The 27556-nt window shown below is 34.9% G+C and overlaps 2 protein-coding genes across 3 annotated transcripts in view; one reads left to right on the top strand and one right to left on the bottom strand.

Annotated features, from left to right (window-relative positions):
* Positions 1–497: 497 nt before the first annotated feature.
* LOC136038584 (zinc finger protein 267-like) overlaps positions 498–27556 on the top strand; it is a 33673-nt gene continuing 6614 nt past the window's right edge. Inside the window, exons 1-3 of one of the 2 annotated variants that reach the window (XM_065721781.1) lie at positions 498–596; positions 21520–21642; positions 23779–23949. In XM_065721781.1, the coding sequence (XP_065577853.1) occupies positions 21588–21642; positions 23779–23949 (226 nt within the window). In that variant the 5' untranslated portion in view covers positions 498–596; positions 21520–21587. Of the gene's footprint in view, positions 597–21477; positions 21643–23778; positions 23950–27556 lie in introns of those variants that run through there. The other variant, XM_065721780.1, reaches the window with a different exon arrangement.
* On the bottom strand, positions 9713–10522 carry LOC136038374 (uncharacterized). Its single transcript, XM_065721444.1, has one exon. It carries the CDS (start codon positions 10520–10522, stop codon positions 9713–9715), a length of 810 nt encoding a protein of 269 aa, XP_065577516.1.

Genomic DNA, 27556 nt, shown 5'->3' with positions numbered 1-27556 from the left:
GTATCAAAAGATGTACTACAAGAAATCTGAGCAGATACAAATTATATAAGACAAACCAGCTCCATAGCTCTGTCGATCTCACAAAGTGAGTCAAAAGGAAAGGGCTGAATAGTATCACTGAAAAGCCCCCGCCTGCTGAAGAAGAAGAAGAAAAAATGGCATAAAAGTGTTATATATTGGTTGGTTTTAGCTGACACTTAGGCCTACTTAAAAGGGAACACTATTAAATTATGCAAACAACATTATCTGGGTTGCCAAACGGACACTTTTAGTGCTTTTTTGACACTTTTTCACTCTGGGTGACACCGTGCCACTATTGGGTGAGAAAAGGCCACTTTGTGAAAAAAAGGAAACTTTTTGGCATTTTTTCAAAATCAGTACCATATGTATTTATTTTCAGTTTTTTCTTAACTGTAACTGCTTTTAATTTGTGCTTTTCAGGTTCGTTTCCGTCTTAGGGATTTTTTTTTATCGTATCCGCACTGCTTTTCTTTTCAAAAGCGCAAAAATTCAAATGTGGTGAAACATGTGACTTGTTCAAGAGAGTTTAGAAAAAGTTTTTTTGATAAAAAACGGAAGCAAGCATATTGCTGCTGGTAAGTAAAAGCTTAGGGTGTTTTATGAATTATAGCCTATAGGAGTATGCAGAAGTTCGGCCTGGATAGTAGTTAGTAGCAAACTATCTGATCCTGATCTGATTTGCTGCTGCTTAATCATTTCTTGGACAAGGGTGAACCTCAGTTGATTTCCTGAATTAAGACATTAATCTTTTGGTAAATATACAGTTTATTTTCACATGCATTTGAGAGGGTGGACCTGTTCCATATGGGCACAGTCTAACCCACAAGAAAATTCTCTGGTAACTATAAACATGTAATACTGTCATTGACTGAACATCAGATCTAGTGTGCCAAGTGCTAACTAAGAAAATATGCTTTTTGCCCAAAGTGATGAAAGGATGCAAGAACAACAGTGAAAAATGTTTTGCTTTACATTCTGTAACCTAGCAGACTGTTTAAAGCAGAAACAGAAGACTGTTATCAAAACCAACCAAGCTTCCAAGCCATTTCATAAGCAAATTGGCAAAATTGTACCTACCCAATCACATGCAGTGTGGTCACCCCTGGTTTCCTTTTTTGTGAAATAGTCAAAGGAACTCTCTGCAGACAAGGCTTCAAAAGATAAGGATATCCAAGATTTTCCAAAGACAATGAAAACGAAAACTGTCGGGCTTTACTGAGTTTTCGGAAGAAGAATAACTATTACAACCGAAGGTTAGAGAGAACCAGAGAAATTGTACTAAATTCTTTTTCTTCTTGGCGTATAAGGCGATTTGAGGTTTTAAATGGGACTTTACTGTATACCCATCCCTGACAGTTTTGTTTTCCTAATCTAACCCCTTTTCAAGATAGCATGAAGTCACTAAACTAGAATTTTACAATACTTCCCTATAACATGCCTAAAAATGCTTTACTTCACCCTCCTTTTTATCAAATATTTCACTGTCCTAAATTCTATAGACCTATGTTTTTTGGCAAAACAGTGATTAATGGTAAAAATAAATTGAAAATATATGACTTCAACTATAGGTATATTTTTAGTTGGCTATATAATTTAGCTAGGATGAAAGTGTAAATGTCATTTGATGCCTTTTTAATGCTCTTTCATAATTCAATAATCCCTTCTGAGGCTATTTGCATCTTCAACCCTTAAATGGGCCCCAAAGGTATTTTATATGAATTATAAAAGAGCATAAATAGCATCAAATGATGTTTTCACTTTCATTCTAGCTAAATTATAGAGCTAACTACAAATTTACCAGACTATATAGGCCTGTAATAATCTATCACTAGGAAGGGAGAGAATAAAGGCTAGGCTAGATTTTCACATTAAATCAAAAAAGTGAAACCTTGCAAGGTATAAATTTTGCTTTAATGAGAAATAGTAAAACTGTTTTCAGCTTCACGACTTTGCTCAATCCCAACTTATGAGATTTCAAGGATCTGCAAATACATTTTCTAAATTAAGAAAACTAATTGTTATGTTTTGTGGCTGAAGATACAATGTGTCTTCAAGCATCTAGTAAATAATAGTAATTGGATTAACAATGCTTTATGACCACTAGGGCCCAATCTGTGTGTTGCTTCAGCAAGGTTTGATCTCTGTGTCCCATATTACTCAGCTAAGGTCAAACCTAGAGCATCATAAATTTGTAACAAAGATTTCAAAATATCTAGACAAGTGTTGGAGCCTCAGTGTAAAGGTTACTAACAAAATTCAAACTTTTGACTTGTCTTAGGTCTATATGAACCAAATTGCAGGATATTACCCAACATTTATCCAAATAGGCCAAAATGAAAAAAAAATGTGAAAATTTGCTTTTGCATGGCTAGAAGGTAAAATTATAGCAGTTCATATAACTGGCTTTCCTATTGCTGAATATACCATTTGATGCCTTTTTTGTGCTCTTTATAAATATAATAATCACTTTTACCTTCAATAGAGATTATCGTAGATATATAGAGAAGGACTTTTTGGGCTCTTAAAAATGACAAATTTTCAAAAAATTATGACAGTTCATATAACTGACTTACCAATAAAGCAAACATACCACTTGATGCCTTTTTTGTTCTTTACAAATATAATAATCACTCAAATTTAAGCACTTTTTGAACTCTTAAAAATAACAAACTTTAATTAAAGTATGACTTATTGCTTGTTTTCCACAAAATAATACTACATTTCTCAGTGCTGAAATTATGTATAATAAGGTTTGGTTAGGTTTGATTAAAAGTGCTTAAATTTCAATTTAAGGTAGAAGCAATTATTATATTCATAATGAGCATAAAAAAGGCATCAAGTGATATGTTCGCTTTTATTGGTAAGCCAGTTATATGAACTGCTATAATATTATTGGCTAGAATTCTATTTGTCAGCTTAGAGTTCTTATCTTATGTAAAATTATTTTTTAGCCTACAAATTGTTTTTTATTTGAAATTTATGCCTAAAAGTTCAAGCAATGGTTATAAACAGTAGAACTCTAGGGTTTTTAAAAATGAAAAATTTGGTTAAACCAGTCTCAGCCAGTTAATTGTTTCATGCAAAAACACTTTTCATGACACCCTGGGTTCTTATTGTTTCATGCAAAAACAGCAGTTGAACTCAACCACACCCAGTGGTTGAGCTCAAATGGTATTTTCGGTTGACACCAAAAAAGCCTAAATAATATATGTTCTGTGTGTCAATATGGTCTGTCTGTGTGTCAAATAATATATGTGCTTTGGGAGAAATTTTTGGTAGGTAGTATGTTTACTGTTTTAGAGACCCTGAGTAGCATCATTAATTTTGTTCAAAGTGGCTAGTGGCAACCCTGGTTGTTCCATGATTTTATTTCCCAAGCCATGACTTCAGAATGAAATAACTAGCATAAATAGATAAGAAATACATTGGATTAGCTTAGAAATACATTGAGTAAAATTTATTTTGTCAAGAACTAGTTAGAATAAGTTCACTGGATCAAGTTTCTTGTAATTTATGTTCAGGGTACATGGACAAGGTCAGCACAACTTATCAAGAAATTAAAAGGGAAGATTTTTAATCCTAGGCAGAAAAAATTCAACCCTTAAAAACTGTATTCCCTTGCTCTTTTCCACCATAAACCTGTTTTGGCAAACAAATAAAATTTAATATTTTTTTTTTTGCATAAAGCTGCCAAGATTATTAAATTTAGATGAAAACAGGCAATCTGATGTAACCTAACCTGCAACTGGGTCTGATGTGGCATATTATATTTTTACGAACAGAACTAATATGACTTATGAGAAAAACCTGACCTTTTCTTACTCTGTTATTTGTCTGTATAAGAAGAAGTAAAAACCCCCTAAAATAATGGTAAAGACCTCCACTTACTATGGTAAAGACACCAATGATTCAATAGTGCAATTTTGGAACAACTGTCAAAATTTTTCTTCAAAACAGGATAGCTCTACTTAGTCATGACTTGGAACACCATCTATTCAAGCCTTTGTTATATTTTGACAATGCAAAATGGGGATACTATATCCAATACACCTGGATTAAGAAAAGAATTTTCAATTCAGTTTCCTCTTTTCAACACAAAATGAGCTCCCAACAATTTTTAGCTATGTATTGTTCAAACTGTCATTACTTGGTTATTTTTAGGTAAAAAAAAGCTGGAATCAACACCAATGCATCAAGATACATCTGGTTTTCTCTAAAATGTAGCCATATTGTCTTTTTTTTATAAAATTAAGTTAAAATGGCAGCTAATATTATATTGACAAAACTCTGTTCCAAGTGTAAAAAAAAAGTCTGGTGTAGTGGAAAACCAGACTAACTAAAAATGTTCCTTCAGCTGAATTCAATGTAGATATTGACTTCTATTATGACATTCATTTTTTTTAGAATATCTTGTAGTAACCTTGTTGAAATTTTTGAATGACAGCAAAGTGCCCTGTCAAAATATAGTTGACTCTGTTGAAACTTCACTGAACATGTAAAACAGATGCAAAGGGTCCTCTGACAAAACAAAGTTGCCAAATGTATGGGTACTTTCTCAACAACAAGAAATTTTGCTGATTATTGTTTGCAATAATATTTCACATGAGAAATTTTTTTTAAATTATAGTTTTATTCATTTGATGCTAATTTTTCCATCATCCGAGGAACTGCTGCTTAGCCTCATGCTATGGTCATATTTTTAAGTGTTTGACTTGGTTGATCTCAACTCCCTAATTCTTTTATCACTGAATAAATTTGAAGTAAGCCTACACCCTCTTTTAGTAAATTTTATACATGTTTTCGTTCAAATAGATTCCAAGCTGTTAAATACAAAATATTCTCTCTGAACCCCTCCCTAATTAGTATGGAATTTCTATCCCACCCAAAATGCTAATGAGACATGTTAAACTCATTAGTGTCAGAAACTTCTAATAATCTTAAGTAGGACATGCATATTTCAAGAATTCTAGGCTTTCCAGACAGAGGATAGTCAAAACTAAAAATTTTTAAAGTGGATTAAACTGGTAGATTAATTTATAAATGGCTAAATATTGACAACACTTTAACTGTGAGCAACAAAGAAATCTTTGCCAGACCATTAAAGCTGAGAGGAACTGGGTCATTCCAGATAGCGTTTATAAAGAGACCCATATCACATTTTTATTCTGTTGAATTTGTTGGTGAAAATACTACAATCTAAAAAAATCAGAGTTTTGTACCCTTTTCTGATAAAATGTCAAACTTCTGATCAAACAGTTAGATCCATAGATACTTTTTTTTACATACTGAAACCCTTTTCAAAATAAAAGTCTTTAAATAAGCCTTCTGGAGTAGAAAAAGTGTTTTTTTTTTTTACATAAACTGTTGAATCATCAGTATCTTTACCCTATTTCTGCTCATAAAGACTAATGATAGCTTTCAGCATAAATCTGGTTCCAAATTTTTTATTGATTTGCAAATCTCCAATCTAACTTTATGATCCATGAAATAACTTAGCTTATCAACTGAAATATCAGCACCACTTATCTGCAAATATCAGCACCACTTAGCACCAGCTTATCAACTGAAATATCAGCACCACTTATCTGCAAATATCAGCACCACTTAGCACCAGCTTATCAACTGAAATATCAGCACCACTTATCTGCAAATATCAGCACCACTTAGCACCAGCTTGTCAACTGAAATATCAGCACCAGCTTTTTGAGATCTTATGCTACTTTTTTCCAACACAGTTTTCCAACTACTTTTTTCCGCGCAGTACTAAAAGGATTAAAAAATAATAAGGCCCCAGGTGCTGATAGTATGATTAATGAGTTCCTTAAATATGGTGGCTCTGTAAGTGTGTCTTTTGTAAGTTGACAAAATTGTGCTTAACCAAGAAACGTACAAATTTTTGAAAAAGATTGTTTCTTTGCGTATGTAATAATGCAGACCAATACCTAATTTAAAGATTACAGAGGCCTGTTGTTTAGTCACCAAATTACTCAAGTGTTACCTCGTTAGTGACGTTAGTTGAAAAACTATAGCAACAAGACTGCCATAACAAACAATCAGAGTCGATTTGCAGAATAGCAGCTCTCAGAAGAAGACTTGCTAAAACAAATAGAGTGGTTTTTAGATTGCCTAATTTTATATATCTTTTTTATGGTTAAAATCCAGTTCGTCACAATTTGCCCTGGCTCCACTAATCATCCAATATATAGTCTTAGGATTTATAAATATTTGAACTAAAAAGAAAACACAAAATTCTTATATTAATCTGGTCATCAGTTTTCCTTCTATTCTTATCTACATTTTAAACTCTTTTAAAATTGTACTGTTATCCAATATTCCATTTAGTTGCTTAGGCTAAACTGTATATCCAGAATAGATAAGTTTCTATCTAAGAGGGGGGGGGGGGGCATTGTCATTGGTAATGACTATTATGTTGCTGAGGAGCATACAATATACAATCTAATGATATGATTTTTGTTTTACTTTGTGAAACTTCAAGTTATATATGGTTATTAAGGTGGTGGAGGTAAACAATCCAAATACAGCTTTACCCATATAAAAAAATCATGAAATTAGCAATGCAAAATGCTTCTTTTTTTGGTTTTAGCAGGTTTTTTGGTGGAGAACCATAATTTTTCAAATTTACCACAAATTATGTGTTAACTAATTGACCTACATCCGGGTGTACCTAGGGTACATTTAGTCTCTTGAGGATTCATTGGGAAGTTTTAGACCTTGTTTTTATATGATGAGTATTAAGCTGATTGAGTTATTGATTTTGCTTGATTAAAATCTCCAAAAATGTATTTTATCTACTTCCTAGATTCCCCTTTCAAGTGGTACTAAACATTAACGAATTGAGCTTTTTTTATGGTACTTAAATCTTGAGCACAAATAAAGACCAAGAAGTGTTTTGACCCTTGTGTGTTAATTGCCTGATGGAGATAGTTTTGAAAATTAAGTAAAATGTGTTTTAAACTTGAGACAAAATCAGTATGGATTACACCAAAAGTCCCTCTCAAATCATGGAAATGAGGTTTTTTGAAAAGTAGAGGTGCTGAATATAACTTAACAGAAATTAGGGGTATAGCAATTTTCCAGTTTTATTTCAATTTTTCCAATTTCATAGTACAATTTTTCTGCTTTGGACTTGTTAGGTTTAGGATTTTCCAAGTCTTGAAATTGAAGAGTTGCTATAGAGCCTAAAACTTCTTTCACCAATAATACTTTAGGCTCTAAATTCATTTTTAAAAGTTACACTCTCCTAAATACAGTAGTTTCAGGATGGAAAATAGATATTTAGGCTTGTTTTCTCATTTCTGTGCTTTTTTCAGGATCATCTTGATTTCCAAGAGGGAAGGGGGTATTGTTTGACAACTAGCTCAACTAAAACAATAATAATAACATTAGTAGTCTGTGACATTCATAAATTTCAATACATGAAAGAGCCTACAACTAAGGCATATCTGTACTTTCTGGAATCTGTGCTTGGTAAGATAAATACATTGAATGTACAGTTCCAGTCTGGGGAAACAATGATCCACAATTTGATAACAAGCTTCAGATCAACATTGAAAGTGATCATGAGATGCTTCATGAAACTAGGAATCCTGAACAGAAGTGATGCTTTTGAGTTGCCTCTTGATCCCTGAAGCTACAAAGATGTGAAAGATGTGTTGTGTGGTCCCAACACAGAAGCTTAAGTGAATGAAGAAGGAGCATCAGGGAAAGCTGTTGAACAGTTTAGGCTGACTTGCTTGGGATTCTATGTCAAACTGGTGAAGCAGATGAGAAAGTGGGTTAATCATAAAGATAAGACGTTACAAGCTCTCGAGTATTTAGACCCGAAAGTTGCCATGAATGGAACTGTTGAAATGATTAGTCCATTAGAACCATCAGATTTAGCAAACTCCTGGGGAAAAGTCAGAGCAAGATAGAGTCTGCTAGAGACACTCTAGAAAACCAGTGCCTGAACCTGCCAGATTCCAAAGAAGAAATGAGCCTGAAGTCTGGTGGTGAAGAGCTAGTTTCCTCATCATCTTAGTTATGGAAGATCTTGTTAGATGGGAAGAATCCTGACGGCACTCCCAAATTCTTTGAACTATAAACCTTTATGTTGAACTTATGCACATTACCTCACTCAAGTGCTGGTGCTGAAAGATAATTTTCTCAACTAACAAACATTAAAACTAACTTGCGAAATTGGTTGGAAATAAAAACTGTGGATTTCCTCATGCATGTAAAGCAGATGGTTACTTGTAGTGCTGCATTGGTGGATCAGTGTCGGATTTCACCAATATTACCTAACAACTTTTCGAGGTGGTACTGCAAGGATGAGAAAATATAGAATGAATCTGAACCTGACCTATTTGCTGACCAATCAGAAAACCAAATAATGGAAATCAGATTGATGTAGCTGAAGTTTTTTGTCTCCAAAATGGTTAACCACTAGAAATTGATTTTTTTTTCAAAAATGAAAGCTGAAGATTTGAACAGATTTCTTGTACAGGAATTCTGCATTAAAGTTTAATTCTGCATTAAAGCATAAGCACGTCACAACAAATACAATGATAAAATAAATGTTAAGGGATAAACATAGTTACAAAGTTATATCAATTATTAAAATGTGAAACAAAATAGGGAATGAAAGAGTTTTTGTACCTCATGGTCAACAATTGGGGACACAAGTCAATTTGGGTATTTGGAGCTCTACAAGCACTAAGTCTTGCATTAGGAAGAATTAGGGGGTATTCTTTGAAGGGGGGAAGAAAACGTCTATGATAGTCAGAACTAAGGCACTTGTGCCCAAAGTTCATGGTAAGGAAGTGACGTTGTGATTCCAATGTAGTGAGTTCAAGTCTAGCCAAACCTTCATCATAAGTAGTATAGGACGTCCCTAATATAGATTTTATAGCTTTTTTTGAATGCTTTCAATTTTGGAACATTGGGATGTGGTTAACCCAGGGTGTCAGACAGGGCAAGCACATTCAAGACAAGGTCTTATATAAGAAAAATACATTATTTTAAGGTTCTTGATTGATTTGGGAACTGTTTGAGAAGGGAGAAATATTTAAGGAGGAAACTGCCTGTTTTAAATAAGTGAAAAGAGTGAGATTTCCATTTAAAGTCACTGTCCAAATGCAATCCAAGCAGCTTAACCATGTTTAAATTTGGAATGCAAAGGTAATTATTGATTGGGGGTACATTTTTTAAAAAGGAGAATAGGATTAAATTGCTTTTTAGTGTGCTTAGATTGAGTTTAACATTGTCAAGGTCGTTCTTTAAGTTGTTAATGAGTGATTCAAGTTTAACACCCAAAGTGTTAAGGGTTTGACAAAGGTTAATTAATGTCACTTAATCTGCAAATTTAAAAGTGTTGTCAAAGTTTGGTAAAACATTGTTAAAAACAATTAAAAATACTAAAGGACCCAATTTAGTCCCTTGGGGTGCTCTACAGGAAATCTAGGTAAAACCTGATGAATCTCCATTAGGGAGGACTACACATTGCTCATGATCAGACAAAAAACTAGCTACCATACGTAAAACAAAATCTCTGACACCTAAAGCCCTTGCATTATCAGTAACTGTCTGATGATCCAAGTTGTCAAAGGCTTTGCTAATATCAGCAAAAACAGCCTCAACATAGGAACTACTTAACTCAAGATGTTTGAAAACAGTGTCAAGTATATAACATTTAATAATGGGTGGTGCTATGATTCGGCCTTAAGCCAAACTGATTTGGATTAATTTTATCTTGAATATCATCAAAGAGGAAATTGTAAATAAAACTTTCAAAAATTTTAGAGAAAATAGAGGTTTTTGATATTGGTCTTAAATTGGAGGGAACTTTTGGGGTCTTGTTTTTTGGTGTAGGTGACAAAATAGCTCGCTTAAAACAGACTGGAAAAACACCATCTACAAAACATTGGTTAAAAATTGCAGTTAGAGGTACACTTAAATAAGGGGCACATTTCACACTCAATTTGGTAGGGATATCACCTGGGTATACTGACTTATTTGTATCAAGATTTTCGAGTTTAAGCCGAGTCTGATGTATTTCAATCACAGGAATTTCAATCACTGAACTGTTGGCCAGTGTATTTTGGAGTGGCGGGTGAGCTTTACAAGTTGAAGCAAAATAATCATTTATGATGTCCGCAGTCGCAGGGTCGCCATTACTATCCAGCAAGAGAAACTTAGAAGAGACCTTTCCCATGAGATCTTGGATACATTTGTGGAAATTCTTAGGGTTAGAATACAGTAACTTATTGACCATGTGAGCACTGTGCTCTTTTCTTGCTTTACAGATTTCACTAATAACAATGTTTCGAAGTTTTTGAGATTCTTGGAAAAATCCTTTTTTAAAGAGTCTATTGCATTCATTTATTAGGCACAAAATTTTTTTATCTATCCATGGTTTACAAGTGGATTTGCGATTGACTTTTTTCACTGGAAACGTGTCACAGTATAACTGGAAAAGTTCTGCTGAAAACTTAGAAGTCATTTCATCACCATTAGTAAGACATAGGATATTGGCCCAGGATTTGGAGCTAAGTTTTAGTTTGAAATGAGATATCTTCTCGTCAGTAATGGGCCTGTTTGAATAACTGACCAATGGTTTAGGGGGAGAGGATGATAAAGGGGTCCAAAAGATTCATAGATGGTCACTTGTCCCTAATGGAAGGGCAATTTTTGGGGCAAAATAGTAATCTTCAATTTTGGTAAAAATAAAGTCTAGGGTTTTATCACTGCATGTAGGCGATCTGACAACCTGATCAAGACTAAGAGAAGCGCTAAGCCACTTTTGGTCTAGCTCATTAAAATCACCACGTAATGTAATTGCAGCAAAGGGGTACTTGCGGCAAATTCTGTCAGTATAAAATTGCAGATATGCCGTCAGCTCCATCTTAAATCCACTACGAGGCGGGTAATAAATAATACAAAAAATCATGCACGATACGTCTTTTGGGAGGTTTTTGGGTCTGGTCCAGAGCCATAAAACTTCAGTTTTTGAGTTGTTCTCTATTTCAGGAGATGAAAGAATCCGATTTGGGAGGGTACACTTACAAAAAAAAAGCCACTCCTCCACCATGAGATAGAGGAATACCACCATTGCCCAATCTGGCTTAAAATGATTAAGCCCCAGTCTGTGGGAAATGGTAGACAAAATTTTGTAGAAGATCTCATATGCTACTGAAGGAAAAGAGGGAGCGAGGGCAATTAAGCCGTGTCGGCAGCGACAGACATCGTATCTGTGGTCTGCTGGCACAAATATTTTAAGCCCTGTCTTCGTTATGCCGTTTTTTGGCCGAGACGGCTGGGGCGGCTCATAGTGAAGACAGGTTTTATCGCCTTTTTTGTTTTATCGCCAGAGTAGACATTTTGGCTGAAAACACATAAACTAAACAACACAATTTGTCATTCATCTTAGTTGTACTCCAACATTTCTTCTGTAAAACCGCAAACGCAACACAAATGACTCAAAATTTTCTGCAGCTCCTGAAATAAGACTGCACTTTCTAATTTTTTTCCAAAGACAATGAAAACGAAAACTGTCGGGCTTTACTGAGTTTTCGGAAGAAGAATAACTATTACAACCGAAGGTTAGAGAGAACCAGAGAAATTGTACTAAATTCTTTTTCTTCTTGGCGTATAAGGCGATTTGAGGTTTTAAATGGGACTTTACTGTATACCCATCCCTGACAGTTTTGTTTTCCTAATCTAACCCCTTTTCAAGATAGCATGAAGTCACTAAACTAGAATTTTACCATACTTCCCTATAACATGCCTAAAAATGCTTTACTTCACCCTCCTTTTTATCAAATATTTCACTGTCCTAAATTCTATAGACCTATGTTTTTTTGGCAAAACAGTGATTAATGGCAAAAATAAATTGAAAATATATGACTTCAACTATAGGTATATTTTTAGTTGGCTATATAATTTAGCTAGGATGAAAGTGTAAATGTCATTTGATGCCTTTTTAATGCTCTTTCATAATTCAATAATCCCTTCTGAGGCTATTTGCATCTTCAACCCTTAAATTGGCCCCAAAGGTATTTTATATGAATTATAAAAGAGCTTAAAAAGCATCAAATGATGTTTTCACTTTCATTCTAGCTAAATTATGTAGCTAACTACAAATTTACCAGACTGTATAGGCCTGTAATAATCTATCACTAGGAAGGGAGAGAATAAAAGCTAGGCTAAATTTTCACATTAAATCAAAAAAGTGAAACCTTGCAAGGTATAAATTTTGCTTTAATGAGAAATAGTAAAACTGTTTTCAGCTTCACGACTTTGCTCAATCCCAACTTATGAGATTTCAAAGATCTGCAAATACATTTTCTAAATTAAGAAAACTAATTGTTATGTTTTGTGGCTGAAGATACAATGTGTCTTCAAGCATCTAGTAAATAATAGTAATTGGATTAACAATGCTTTATGACCACTAGGGCCCAATCTGTGTGTTGCTTCAGCAAGGTTTGATCTCTGGGTCCCATATTACTCAGCTAAGGTCAAACCTAGAGCATCATAAATTTGTAACAAATATTTCAAAATATCTAGACAAGTGTTGGAGCCTCAGTGTAAAGGTTACTAACAAAATTCAAACTTTTGACTTGTCTTAGGTCTATATGAACCAAATTGCAAGATATTACCCAACATTTATCCAAATAGGCCAAAATGAAAAAAAAATGTGAAAATTTGCTTTTGCATGGCTAGAAGGTAAAATTATAGCAGTTCATATAACTGGCTTTCCTATTGCTGAATATACCATTTGATGCCTTTTTTGTGCTCTTTATAAATATAATAATCACTTTTACCTTAAATAGAGATTATCATAGATATATAGAGAAGGACTTTTTGGGGTCTTAAAAATGACAAATTTTCAAAAAATTATGACAGTTCATATAACTGACTTACCAATAAAGCAAACATACCACTTGATGCCTTTTTTGTTCTTTACAAATATAATAATCACTCAAATTTAAGCACTTTTTGAACTCTTAAAAATAACAAACTTTAATTAAAGTATGACTTATTGCTTGTTTTCCACAAAATAATACTACATTTCTCAGTTCTGAAATTATTTGTAATAAGGTTTGGTTAGGTTAGGTTAAAAGTGCTTAAATTTCAATTTAAGGTAGAAGCAATTATTATATTCATAAAGAGCATAAAAAAGGCATCAAGTGATATGTTCACTTTTATTGGTAAGCCAGTTATATGAACTGCTATAATATTATTGGCTAAAATTCTATTTGTCAGCTTAGAATTCTTATCTTATGTAAAATTATTTTTTAGCCTACAAATTGTTTTTTATTTGAAATTTATGCCTAAAAGTTCAAGCAATCGTTATAAACAGTAGAACCCTAGGGTTTTTAAAAAGGAAAAATTTGGTTAAACCAGTCTCAGCCAGTTAATTGTTTCATGCAAAAACACTTTTCATGACAACCTGGGTTCTTATTGTTTCATGCAAAAACAGCAGTTGAAATCAACCACACCCAGTGGTTGAGCTCAAATGGTATTTTTGGTTGACACCAAAAAAGGCCTAAATAATATATGTTCTGTGTGTCAATATGGTCTGTCTGTCTGTGTGTCAAATAATATATGTGCTTTGGGAGAAATTTTTGGTAGGTAGTATGTTTACTGTTTTAGAGACCCTGAGTAGCATCATTAATTTTGTTCGAAGTGGCTAGTGGCAACCCTGGTTGTTCCATGATTTTATTTCCCAAGCCATGACTTCAGAATGAAATAACTAGCATAAATAGATAAGAAATACATTGGATTAGCTTAGAAATACATTGAGTAAAATTTATTTTGTCAAGAACTAGTTAGACTAAGTTCACTGGATCAAGTTTGTTGTAATTTATGTTCAGGGTACATGGACAAGGTCAGCACAACTTATCAAGAAATTAAAAGGGAAGATTTTTAATCCTAGGCAGAAAAAATTCAACCCTTAAAAACTGTATTCCCTTGCTCTTTTCCACCATAAACCTGTTTTGGCAAACAAATAAAATTTAATATTTTTTTTTTTTTGCATAAAGCTGCCAAGATTATTAAATTTAGATGAAAACAGTCAATCTGATGTAACCTAACCTGCAACTGGGTCTGATGTGGCATATTATATTTTTACAAACAGAACTAATATGACTTATGAGAAAAACCTGACCTTTTCTTACTCTGTTTTTTGTCTGTATTAGAAGAAGTAAAAACCCCTAAAATAATGGTAAAGACCTCCACTTACTATGGTAAAGACACCAATGATTCAACAGTGCAATTTTGGAACAACTGTCAAAATTGTCCTTCAAAACAGGATAGCTCTACTTAGTCATGACTTGGAACACCATCTATTCAAGCCTTTGTTATATTTTGACAATGCAAAATGGAGATACTATATCCAATACACCTGGATTAAGAAAAGAATTTTCAATTCAGTTTCCTCTTTTCAACACAAAATGAGCTCCCAACAATTTTTAGCTATGTATTGTTCAAACTGTCATTACTTGGTTATTTTTAGGTAAAAAAAAGCTGGAATCAACACCAATGCATCAAGATACATCTGGTTTTCTCTAAAATGTAGCCATATTGTCTTTTTTTTTATAAAATTAAGTTAAAATGGCAGCTAATATTATATTGACAAAACTCTGTTCCAAGTGTCAAAAAAAAAGTCTGGTGTAGTGGAAAACCAGACTAACTAAAAATGTTCCTTCAGCTGAATTCAATGTAGATATTGACTTCTATTATGACATTCATTTTTTTTAGAATATCTTGTAGTAACCTTGTTGAAATTTTTGAATGACAGCAAAATGCCCTGTCAAAATATAGTTGACTCTGTTGAAACTTCACTGAACATGTAAAACAGATGCAAAGGGTCCTCTGACAAAACATAGTTGCCAAATGTATGGGTACTTTCTCAACAACAAGAAATTTTGCTGATTATTGTTTGCAATAATATTTCACATGAGAAAATTTTTTTAAATTATAGTTTTATTCATTTGATGCTAATTTTTCCATCATCCAAGGAACTGCTGCTTAGCCTCATGCTATGGTCATATTTTTAAGTGTTTGACTTGGTTGATCTCAACTCCCTAATTCTTTTATCACTGAATAAATTTGAAGTAAGCCTACACCCTCTTTTAGTAAATTTTATACATGTTTTCGTTCAAATAGATTCCAAGCTGTTAAATACAAAATATTCTCTCTGAACCCTCCCTAATTAGTATGGAATTTCTATCCCACCCAAAATGCTAATGAGACATGTTAAACTCATTAGTGTCAGAAACTTCTAATAATCTTAAGTAGGACATGCATATTTCAAGAATTCTAGGCTTTCCAGACAGAGGATAGTCAAAACTAAAAATTTTTAAAGTGGATTAAACTGGTAGATTAATTTATAAATGGCTAAATATTGACAACACTTTAACTGTGAGCAACAAAGAAATCTTTGCCAGACCATTAAAGCTGAGAGGAACTGGGTCATTCCAGATAGCGTTTATAAAGAGACCCATATCACATTTTTATTCTGTTGAATTTGTTGGTGAAAACACTACAATCTAAAAAAATCAGAGTTTTGTACCCTTTTCTGATAAAATGTCAAACTTCTGATCAAACAGTTAGATCCATAGATACTTTTTTTTACATACTGAAACCCTTTTCAAAATAAAAGTCTTTAAATAAGCCTTCTGGAGTAGAAAAAGTGTTTTTTTTTTTACATAAACTGTTGAATCATCAGTATCTTTACCCTATTTCTGCTCATAAAGACTAATGATAGCTTTCAGCATAAATCTGGTTCCAAATTTTTTATTGATTTGCAAAGCTCCAATCTAACTTTATGATCCATGAAATAACTTAGCTTATCAACTGAAATATCAGCACCACTTATCTGCAAATATCAGCACCACTTAGCACCAGCTTATCAACTGAAATATCAGCACCACTTATCTGCAAATATCAGCACCACTTAGCACCAGCTTATCAACTGAAATATCAGCACCACTTATCTGCAAATATCAGCACCACTTAGCACCAGCTTATCAACTGAAATATCAGCACCAGCTTTTTGAGATCTTATGCTACTTTTTTCCAACACAGTTTTCCAGCTACTTTTTTCCGCGCAGTACTAAAAGGATTAAAAAATAATAAGGCCCCAGGTGCTGATAGTATGATTAATGAGTTCCTTAAATATGGTGGCTCTGTAAGTGTGTCTTTTGTAAGTTGACAAAATTGTGCTTAACCAAGAAACGTACAAATTTTTGAAAAAGATTGTTTCTTTGCGTATGTAATAATGCAGACCAATACCTAATTTAAAGATTACAGAGGCCTGTTGTTTAGTCACCAAATTACTCAAGTGTTACCTCGTTAGTGACGTTAGTTGAAAAACTATAGCAACAAGACTGCCATAACAAACAATCAGAGTCGATTTGCAGAATAGCAGCTCTCAGAAGAAGACTTGCTAAAACAAATAGAGTGGTTTTTAGATTGCCTAATTTTATATATCTTTTTTATGGTTAAAATCCAGTTCGTCACAATTTGCCCTGGCTCCACTAATCATCCAATATATAGTCTTAGGATTTATAAATATTTGAACTAAAAAGAAAACACAAAATTCTTATATTAATCTGGTCATCATTTTTCCTTCTATTCTTATCTACATTTTAAACTCTTTTAAAATTGTACTGTTATCCAATATTCCATTTAGTTGCTTAGGCTAAACTGTATATCCAGAATAGATAAGTTTCTATCTAAGAGGGGGGGGGGGGCATTGTCATTGGTAATGACTATTATGTTGCTGAGGAGCATACAATATACAATCTAATGATATGATTTTTGTTTTACTTTGTGAAACTTCAAGTTATATATGGTTATTAAGGTGGTGGAGGTAAACAATCCAAATACAGCTTTACCCATATAAAAAAATCATGAAATTAGCAATGCAAAATGCTTCTTTTTTTGGTTTTAGCAGGTTTTTTGGTGGAGAACCATAACTTTTCAAATTTACCACAAATTATGTGTTAACTAATTGACCTACATCCGGGTGTACATAGGGTACATTTAGTCTCTTGAGGATTCATTGGGAAGTTTTAGACCTTGTTTTTATATGATGAGTATTAAGCTGATTGAGTTATTGATTTTGCTTGATTAAAATCTCCAAAAATGTATTTTATCTACTTCCTAGATTCCCCTTTCAAGTGGTACTAAACATTAACGAATTGAGCTTTTTTTTATGGTACTTAAATCTTGAGCACAAATAAAGACCAAGAAGTGTTTTGACCCTTGTGTGTTAATTGCCTGATGGAGATAGTTTTGAAAATTAAGTAAAATGTGTTTTAAACTTGAGACAAAATCAGTATGGATTACACCAAAAGTCCCTCTCAAATCATGGAAATGAGGTTTTTTGAAAAGTAGAGGTGCTGAATATAACTTAACAGAAATTAGGGGTATAGCCATTTTCCAGTTTTATTTCAATTTTTCCAATTTCATAGTACAATTTTTCTGCTTTGGACTTGTTAGGTTTAGGATTTTCCAAGTCTTGAAATTGAAGAGTTGCTATAGAGCCTAAAACTTCTTTCACCAATAATACTTTAGGCTCTAAATTCATTTTTAAAAGTTACACTCTCCTAACTACAGTAGTTTCAGGATGGAAAATAGATATTTAGGCTTGTTTTCTCATTTCTGTGCTTTTTTCAGGATCATCTTGATTTCCAAGAGGGAAGGGGGTATTGTTTGACAACTAGCTCAACTAAAACAATAATAATAACATTAGTAGTCTGTGACATTCATAAATTTCAATTGGTGCTTTTCTCTTAAATGGAATACACCCATGAAGTAAAGCTAGGTTAATGTTAATGAAACATACCAAAACATAATGATAATATAATCCTTTAGAAATAAAATTATGGAAACTACAACAAAGAATTATGGAAAGCAGGGTGCATAGAATGCATTATATTTAATACCTAACCCCCAACCACCTTTAAACATTAAATGCATAATTAAAATACACCCACATTGTAGTTTTCTCACTCAAAATAATAAATCATAACAAATTCCAGAGATTCAAACCAGTTTTTATGGCACTTGCTATTAACCAAGTGACATATAGGAATTGCAAATTCTGTTGGTCTGTTGGTCCTAATTTTGCTACTTTAGGCCCTTCCAGGTAAGCTAGGACGATGAAATTTGGTAGGCGCATCAGGGACTGAACCAGATTAAATTAGAAATAGTTTTTTTCCCGACTTGACCATCTGGGGGGGGGGGGGGTTAATTCAGAAAAAATAGAAAAAATGAAGGATTTTTAACTTACGAACGGATGATGGGATCTTAATGAAATTTGATTTTTGGAAAGATATCGTGTCTCAGAGCTCTTATTTTAAATCCCGATCAGATCCGGTGACATTGGGGGAATTGGAGGGGGAACCCAAAATCTTGGAAAATGCTTAAAGCAGAGGGATCAGGATGAAACTTGGTGGGAAAAATAAGCAGAAGTCCTAGATACGTGATTGACATAACCGAAATGGATTTGCTCTGTTTGGGGAAGTTGGGGGGGAGGGTTAATTCTGAAAAATTAAAAAAATGAGGTATTTTTAACTTATGAAGCAGTGATCGGATCTTAATGAAATTTCATATTTAGAAGGACCCTGTAACTCAGATCTCTTATTTTAAATCCCGACCGGATCCAGAGTCATTAAGTGGGGAGTTGGGGGGGGGGCCGGCAATTTCGGAAAACACTTAAAACAGAGAGATTGGGCTGAAACTTGGTGGGAAGAATAAAGACAAGTCCAAGATACATGACTGAAATAACCAGAACGTATCCGCTCTGGATCCGGTGACATATGGGGGAGTTGGGGGGACCTAAAATCTTGGAAAACGCTTAGAGTGGAGGGATCGGGATGAAACTCAGTGGGAAAAATAATCAGAAGTCCTAGATACGTGATTGAAATAAACGGAACGGATTCGCTCTATTTGGGGGAGTTGGGGGGGGGGGGTAATTCTGAAAAAATTAGAAAAAAGGAGGTATTTCTAACCTATGAAGGAGTGATCGTATCTTAATGAAATTTCATATTTAGAAGAACCTCGTAACTCAGATCTCTCATTTTAAATCCTGACAGGATCTAGTGTCATTGGGGGGGGGGGGATTGGAAACCTTGGAAAACACTTAAAGCGGAGAGATTAGGATGAAACTTTGTGGAGGAATAAAAACATGTCCAAGATACGTTAATGACATAACCGAACTGGATTCGCCCTCTTTGGTGGAGTTGGGGTGGGGGAGGGAGTAATTTGGAAAATTCGAAAAAATGAGGTATTCGTAAATTATGAACGGGTGATTAGATTGTAATGAAATTTGATATTTAGAAGGATCTTGTGCTTTGGAGCTCTTATTTTAAATCCCGGCCTGATCTGGTGACATTGGGGGGGGGGAGTTGGAGTGGGAAACCGGAATTCTTGGAAAACATGAAAATTGAGGTATCTTTATCTAGCGAATGGGTGATCAGATCTTAATGAAACTTGATATATAGAAGGATCTTATGTATCAGATGCTCCATTCTCAATTCGAATCGGATTCGGGGACACGAGGGTTGGAGGGGGGAAACAGAAATCTTGGAAAACGCTTAGAGTGGGGAGATTGAGATGAAACTTGATGGGAAGAATAAGCACAAGCTATAGATACGTAATTGACATAATTGGGACGGATCACTTCCCTTTGGAGAAGATGGGGGGCATTGATTTGGAAAAATTAAAAAAAATTGAGGAATATTTAACTTTAGAATGGGTGACCGGATCTTAATGAAATTTGATATTTAGAAGAAACTCATGTTTCAGAGCTCTTATTTCAAATCTCGACCAGATCCCTTGACATTGAATTTGATATTGAAATTGAATTTGAAATTGGAAAATTGATGTATTTTAACTTACGAAAGGGTGACCAGATCTTAATGAAATTTGATATTTCGAAGGGTCTTTTGCCTTGGAGCTCTTATTTTAAATCCTGACCTTATCCGGTGACATTGGGGGGAGTTGAAGGGGGAAACCGGAATTCTTGGAAAATGTGAAAATTGAGGTATCTTTATCTTACGAATGGGTGATCAGATCTTAAGATCTTATTGAAACTTGATATATAGAAGGATCTTATGTCTCAGATGCTCCATGTTCAATTCGAATCGGATCCGGGAACATAGGGGGTTGGAGGGGGGAAACAGAAATCTTGGAAAGCGCTTAAAGTGGAGAGATTGAGATGAAACTTGATGGGGAGAATAAGCACAAGTTATAGATACGTGCTTGACATAATTAGGGTAGATCTCTTCCCTTTGGAGGAGAGGGGGGGGGTATTGATTTGGAAAAAAAATTAAAAATTGAGGAATTTTTAACTTTAGAATGGGTGACCGGATTTTAATGAAATTTGATATTTAGAAGGAACTCATGTTTCAGAGCTCTTATTTCAAATCTCGACCAGATCCCTTGACATTAGCGGGAGTTGGAGGGGGAAACCGGATATCTTGGAAAATGCTTAAAGTAGAGAAATCAGGATGAAATTTGGTGGATTGAATAAGCAAATGTCGTAGATACGTGACTGACGTAACCGTACTGGATCCCTTCTCTTTGGGGGAGTTAGGGGTTGCGGTTTAGTGCTTTAGCGAGTTTGGTGCTTCTGGATGTGCTTGGAAGATGGAATTTGGTAGGCGTGTCCGGGAGCTGCACAAATTGACTTGATAAAGTCGTTTTCCCCGATTAGACCATCTAGGGGGCTAAAGGGAGTGGAAAAAGTAGAAAAAATGAGGTATTAATAATTTACGAGTGGGTGATCAGATCTTAATGAATTTTGATATTTAGAAGGACCTCGTGACTCAGAGCTCTTATTTTAAATCCCGACCGGCATTAAGCCTCCAATTTTCCTTTTAAATCAATCTATTGATTCTTAGAATTTTGCTAGAGTTCATACCATATGAGCTCTTGGCTCGTCTGGCCTCGTCACAAGTGCCATATGAGCTCTTAGCTTTTGTTTACCAGATCTTGGATAGCATAATTCTTTAGTGCGTTCTGTTTAAGAGACAAGTACTTTTCAGTTTATTAGATTTTCCGAGTTGCTTTTAATTTACAGTGTCCTAGTTCTTAGGTTAAGAGATTGTCGTACCGATTATAGTCCAGACTGCCGAATTATAAGCCAGGTAACCAGATTTTAGCCCAAGAGGGTGTTTTCAAGTTTACCCAAACCCTCCTCCAGTCCACAGATATCCAATGAAATGGAAAATATCTGGGTTAGAAAAGAATAAAACATTTAAAATGAGCTATTGACAGTAGGGCATAGATATGGGTGGCCTTTGAGTAAAAAAAAAAACAGATCATATATATATATATATATATATATATATATATATATATATATATATATATATAAAACTTAGGAACATATGATATGAATAGATGTTTTGAATTCTATATTTTTTTGTTCTTTTTTTTTAGGATATATTAAGTCTATCATATTGAGATTTGATTGATTTTCAGGTTTTCAAGATCTCAAACCATAAGGAGCAGACCGTGATTAAAGGAGAGTTAACTGTGTATATCCATTGATGGAGGGAACTGTGAATGCAACCAACCCTTCTAGCCATGCTGTTGTGAAGCAAGGTAAATTAAAAGCTTAAAACTATTTAGCCTAACACTAATATTATTAGTGTTAATAAGCAGAATTTGTTGTTTATTGGTGCTACTTTTGTTTCTAATTAAAGAAAAATGTCAAAAATACCTGAATTCACCATTCCCTCTAAAACGAATTTGGACTTTTCAAAAAGGAAATGAGCAAGGTTTATTTTGTTTTAAGTGACCATCTTTATCTGTAACTATGTGATATTTACACCCATGCACATGTTATTGTAAAAAATTACGAGTAGTATTATGTGTTTCTGAGGTTTCAGAGACAATGCTATAGCATTGCCTGTAGTAAAGGCCATATGACTCCAATGTAATATTGACATTTGATTGGGCTGAATTGGGACCTACTATAATCTCATCAAACCTTATAGGCAAGTGTGTATTCTCCTGATGAGCCTTTGTGTTGGGTGGTCGCCTTTGAATGATTTGTTTGATTTATAGTTTTAAATTTTTGGTATATGACGACTTATACTTACTTATGACATGACTTTCTGTCCATGGATTATTCTTTGCAGTTGATTGTGTATGGCTATGCTGTTTGACCTGTGTAATTGGATGGATGAGTAGGGTTAAGGCCTTGTTCAAGTACTTATCTATATTAATTACTAAAGTAGGAAAACAGTCTTTCTTTCCTCTTTTTATATATATTATTTATTATATCTCATACATTGTTTATTATATGTTATTATTTTTTATAGTTTATATTTTTTGTGTTTGGTTTACTGGTGTGTGTTTGTTTCTGTGCTTGTGCTGTTGCATTGGTAATTTCTTTTTTAACTATACCTCACTACCAAAACCCCTAATTTTTTTTACAATAACATGTGCATGGATGTATATGGTATAGGTTTACAGATATTTTTTGATATTGAGTTATAGTTGGTCCCAATCCAGCCCCAGATTCGGCCCAATCAAATGTGCTTATGCGGTTTAGTAAAAAAAAAGAAGTTCTTTAGGAAAAGTAGAGAGCTATATTAAAATTTTAACATGAGCATAACTAAAGTCATACAGCAAGCCAAACTTAAAGTGAACAAAAAAGGGAAAAACAAACAGAAATTGAAATGAATAGTCACACCAAACTTAGGAATAACACACAACTTAAAATGGATTGATCAAACTCAAAACAAGCAAAATCTCTTAAAAAATAAAAATAAAAGGACTATTTTCTCCTCAAACCCTGTGCTTTTCAAAAACTTTTTGTATTTCAAGGTCTGAGTTTATTTCTCATGAATTCAACAACTAAAACCAAAATCCTAATGCTAATGAAGGTTTTCAGTTGAGGCTTACACGAATGATAATTATGGTGAAAAGTCCTTTCTTCAGAATATCCACAATAAAAAGAAGGAAGTCCCAATACTAATCAAGGCTACAGAAATGAATAAGATAGAACGATTACGTTTGTGAATTTCAGTTTAATTTTACTATTTAAAGGCCTTTTTTTTGTCAATGCTTCTTCTAATTTTGTTTCATTCGAACATGTAAAAAGTTAATGCCTGATGTAAAAAAATATTTAGTTAAAGATCAATAAATGAAAGATAAAAAAAGAAAGATAAATTAAATTAGATGAAGCTTAGATTTTTTAGTATTTCAGGTGAGGTGGTTGTACGTCTGGGGAGGGAGGGAGGAACCCTATTATTAAGATTAAAAAAAAAATATATAATGAGGAGGCGTGTGGTTGTGTCGAAATGTGAAGTGCGAGCCGTACTGCGTGTTAGTGAAGAATCTTTTATGTTTATGGGCCTCAGCGTGAGTTTTGTCACAGAGCTGTGTACTTTAAGTTTAGTTATTTCCTTTTTTTAGTTAAACCCGATTGAACCTTGAACCTTTGAAGCAATCGATTCGGTTGGTCAGCTGTACCTTCGTTAATCTAACCCCCATACTACTAAACCCATGTAACTGAACTCTCGTGTATCTGTAAATCTGTAGATAAATAAAAAAAAATATACAACCAAATTTATTTTCAAAAATGTATAATCTTAATGTGATTTTCGTTTGTCACTTTTTTGTCTTTGTTGAGGTCTACCTGGTTCTCTCAACCTAAGTCAATTTTCAGCTCTGGCTTAGATTAAACAAATAATTTAAAAATGGTCATATGAATATAATATTTTTTTCCAGAATTTGATGACAAATTTCTCCATGAAAATCAACAGTGTTTTGAAGTTGAAAGGCCTTATTTATCACCTAAACAAGAAAGCCATTCTCCAGTTAGTGGGTCCAGAGTATCCATAAAGGCAGAAGATTATTTCGACTGTCCGAAAGTGGAGTCAGCTACTGACTGTAAAAAAGGTACCCTTTCAAGTATCCAAAGCCTTTATGCATAAACTTACAAATTTTTGTGCACATGATTGCACGTTTTTCAGGTTTTGGCCCCATCCTCCGGAAAATTCATGAGTGAAAATGCTCCTCAAAGACTAAAGATGCTCAGCTTCGTGCAAAATTTGGTGGAAATTATGATTGTCATTTCACATTCCTCTGTAATACTGTGTATTCTTGACAATGGAATTTAGATCAAAAACGCTCATGCAACGTTTGAATGGTATAAGCCAAAGCAAATAGTCTAAATTTAATGCAGCAATAGATATATAAAAAGGTATTTTGTGTTACATCATTTAATCAGATCTATACGCAGTACAAACCTTCTTGGTGCCATTTCAACTGCCATAGCTCCTCCACTGCAATCTATTCGAGTTATCGGTCTTGCCCAACCTCCCTTGAGGTTCTTATTTTCTTTAAACCCTTTTGATACACTACTTTTATAGCTATTGCGGAGGATCAGCTTTCAATTTGTTCCCTGTTGGATCGCCAAAAAGAACAATCTTTCGGAATTCATCCTCCTTCATCTGTAAAAAATGGCCTAGCCATCTTAGCCCATCTTTCATTATATTCTTAGAAAATCACATACATCTTTTGTAATTTCCTTGCTACCAGTCCCAAGAGAAAGTTTGTTGTTAGCACAGTATCAATTGTAGATGTCATTGGCCGTTTAAAACCTAAATCATCCAGGGTTATTTACGACATCATTTATGTGCATTTTAAGTTTGGGGGAGAGGCGTTAGTTTAACACTTGGCACTATTCATGCTTTACACAGCAAATTGTACCCTCTTCTTTTTGCAGTGGAGATCTTATCCCATTTCCCGAAAAAGGAAAAAAAAGAATGTTCGTGATTTGGATCTTTTATGATTGCGACTGCCTTTTGCAAAATCTTCGAGCTTCTTTTTCTATCTGACCTTGAACAGACATGTTACACTACACCTCACATGTTTGGGTTCAAGCGAGAAATAGGCTGTTTTGATGCCCTTACAGTTGTAGCCAATGTAGTAATTGATACTGAATCCTCAGGAGAATATCCAATTCGCGCTGCACGATATCGAACGCGCCTTTGATTCCCTCATCCACCCAGTTATACTCCACAAAGTGGCCAAACGTTGACTAAATTCTTCGGTAGTTGAGTGTTTTCGAGATATGTACTCTCGATAATGTATTTGCCTGAAACTACCTCTGGATAGAAATATGCCCCTTGTTCCATATAGGAAACTCAATCCTGTTTTGAAAGCTATACATCAAGGAGCAGTTCCTTCCCCTAATCTTTTCAATAATTGTGTGTTGGATGCCCAAGACCAGTGCCCTACATCTCTGATACTATCTTCATTGAATCTATCTCTAGTTTGTAGAAGATGACGTTTCAAATCTTAGGTGTACCCTCCAAAGAATGAATGAGATCTTTGTCATACTTCAACGGGAGTATCTTAAACGTGGCCTTCGTTTCAATGCTGACTTTTCTGGAATAGTGCTTTTTAATTGGAAAGTGAGCCACCATCATCTAGCGCTTGGCCTTGGCACTGTTAGAGCTGTTGGCCATCTCGTTTATCTAGGTCTTCTCTTTAGTTCGTTGCTACGCCGCACCCGATTCTTTCTGCTGGATCATCTTATACGACGTATATCTGCTTCTTATGCATCGATTGTTGCAGCAAAAGTTCGGCAATTGGGAAGGTGAGCCACCATCCTCAAGCGCTTGGCGATGCCACTGTAAGAGCTGTTGGCATTTCGTTTACTCAGGTCTTCCCTTTGGTTTGGTGCTATGCCGAACCCAATCTTTTCTCCTAGACCATCTCGTACGACGTATATCTACTTGTTATGCATCGATTTTTGCAGCAAAAGTTCGGAAAGTTCGGCAATTGGAAAGGTGAGCCACCATCTTCTAGCCTTTGGTGATGCCACTGTTAGAGCGGGTGACCACTTCGTTTATCCAGGTCTTCCCTTTGGTTCGTTGCTACGCTGCACTCTATCCCTTCTCGTACGACGTATGTCTGCTTCTTATGCATCAATTGTTGCAGCAAAAGTTCGATTCAACTATCTACTATTAGCTAGCCTTTTCAATGATAGACCCCTCCTTTACATTTTGTATATTGCTCCGTTCTGGAAGCTGTTTACTAGAATCGATTGTCTGAAAGTACGGTCTGTTTTCTTTTGGCTCGCCAAGTATATGCTTAGAAGCTGATATGGCAATCCTGCTTGCTGGCGATTCTAACCAGACAAAGAAAGCTTGGCTAGCCTCCACTCTTTCTCTTAATCAGATTATGAACATTTCTACTCACTCGTCCGGAAGTACCTTTGATCTGATCCTTACAAACACTGAGGACCTGTACCACCCCCAACATCACTTGGACCAGTTGGCTCAAGTCAAGAGTTCTGTGAGAAAATCCAAGCTTTCACGGATCATCACTAGACTAATAACTGACTCTGCAATCCGTGAATATGGCCGCTGGATTGCTAAATGTGACTTCCGAAAGGTTTCAACGGACGTTTCTCTTAAGCAAAGGGTGTTCGCTTTCAGCGGAAAATTGTACTTGTAAGTACCTCGAGATATTTCCAGCAAATACTGTGGTTCAAAGTGAATATGACAAACCATGGATGTCCTGATCCGTGAGCGCAGCCGCCTTTACTCGAGCGAAAAGGGAAATCAAGGACCGACCAAAAGAAACCTAATAGTTAACATGATCGGAACCGAAAAACGCAAATATGGTCGTGAAAAAGTTGACCCCCTGCTCAACACTGAACCAGCAAAGTGGCACTGCTCGATCAAAGCGATGAATGGAAATGTTTTGAAAACCAGCGTCAAGATATCTGACGATAATGGGCGAATAATGGGGTCCAGTGACGTTAATGCATTTCTCGCCTCCATTTGTACCACTTTTCCTGCCGTTATTCCGCAGGAGAAAGCCTCGCTTCTTTATGATTGCCCCAACAGAGACGCTACAGCACTCAGTGAATTGAGGTGTATAGTGAAATCAGGAAAGTGAAGACAAACGTCTCTTCTTTCCCAGGCGCAATCCATGCAAAGCTCATACGTGAATTTGCTTTGTTCCTAGTCCTGCCACTCTCGGTTCTTATAAACCAGTGCTTTGCATCCGGGACTTTGCATCGTGGAAAAGGCCCACATCCATGCAATTCCCAAAGTGAACCTGGCCAAGTCGTGTGATTATTTAAGACCAATCTATATAACGCCATGCCTTGCAAAAGTGGCAAAATCGTTCATCTTGCGGCGGTTACTAGAGCAAGTAAGTGAGAACATAGACAAATACCAATATGGCAGACTCCCGAAGTGTGGGACGTCTATATACCTAATCAGAATGTACGATCAGATCCTGAAGTGGCTTGAGAAGCAAGGCTGTTTTGTCGATCTAGGAGCCATCGACTCTCGCAAAGCTTTTGAATCCCTATCACACCTAGTGGCCTGTCAAAATCTGAAATGAATGGATTCTAAACGCCAAACACTAGCCATTTTGCTCGATTTTCTGTCTGAAAGACATATTTTTTTTTTTAATTTACACGAAGAGGACTGTGACTCAGATTGGAGTAGAATAACGTGCAGTGCCCCGCAAGCGACGAAAC

The sequence above is a fragment of the Artemia franciscana genome, chromosome 18, assembly GCF_032884065.1.
Source record: "Artemia franciscana chromosome 18, ASM3288406v1, whole genome shotgun sequence".
NCBI lineage: Eukaryota > Metazoa > Arthropoda > Branchiopoda > Anostraca > Artemiidae > Artemia > Artemia franciscana.
The sequence above is the reverse complement of the archived record's forward strand: the minus strand, read 5'-3'. Positions and strand labels throughout refer to the sequence as shown.

Excerpts from the sequence above, each read along its gene's own strand:
- LOC136038374 (XM_065721444.1), bottom strand. The coding sequence starts at position 10,522 with ATGACTTCTAAGTTTTCAGCAGAACTTTTCCAGTTATACTGTGACACG.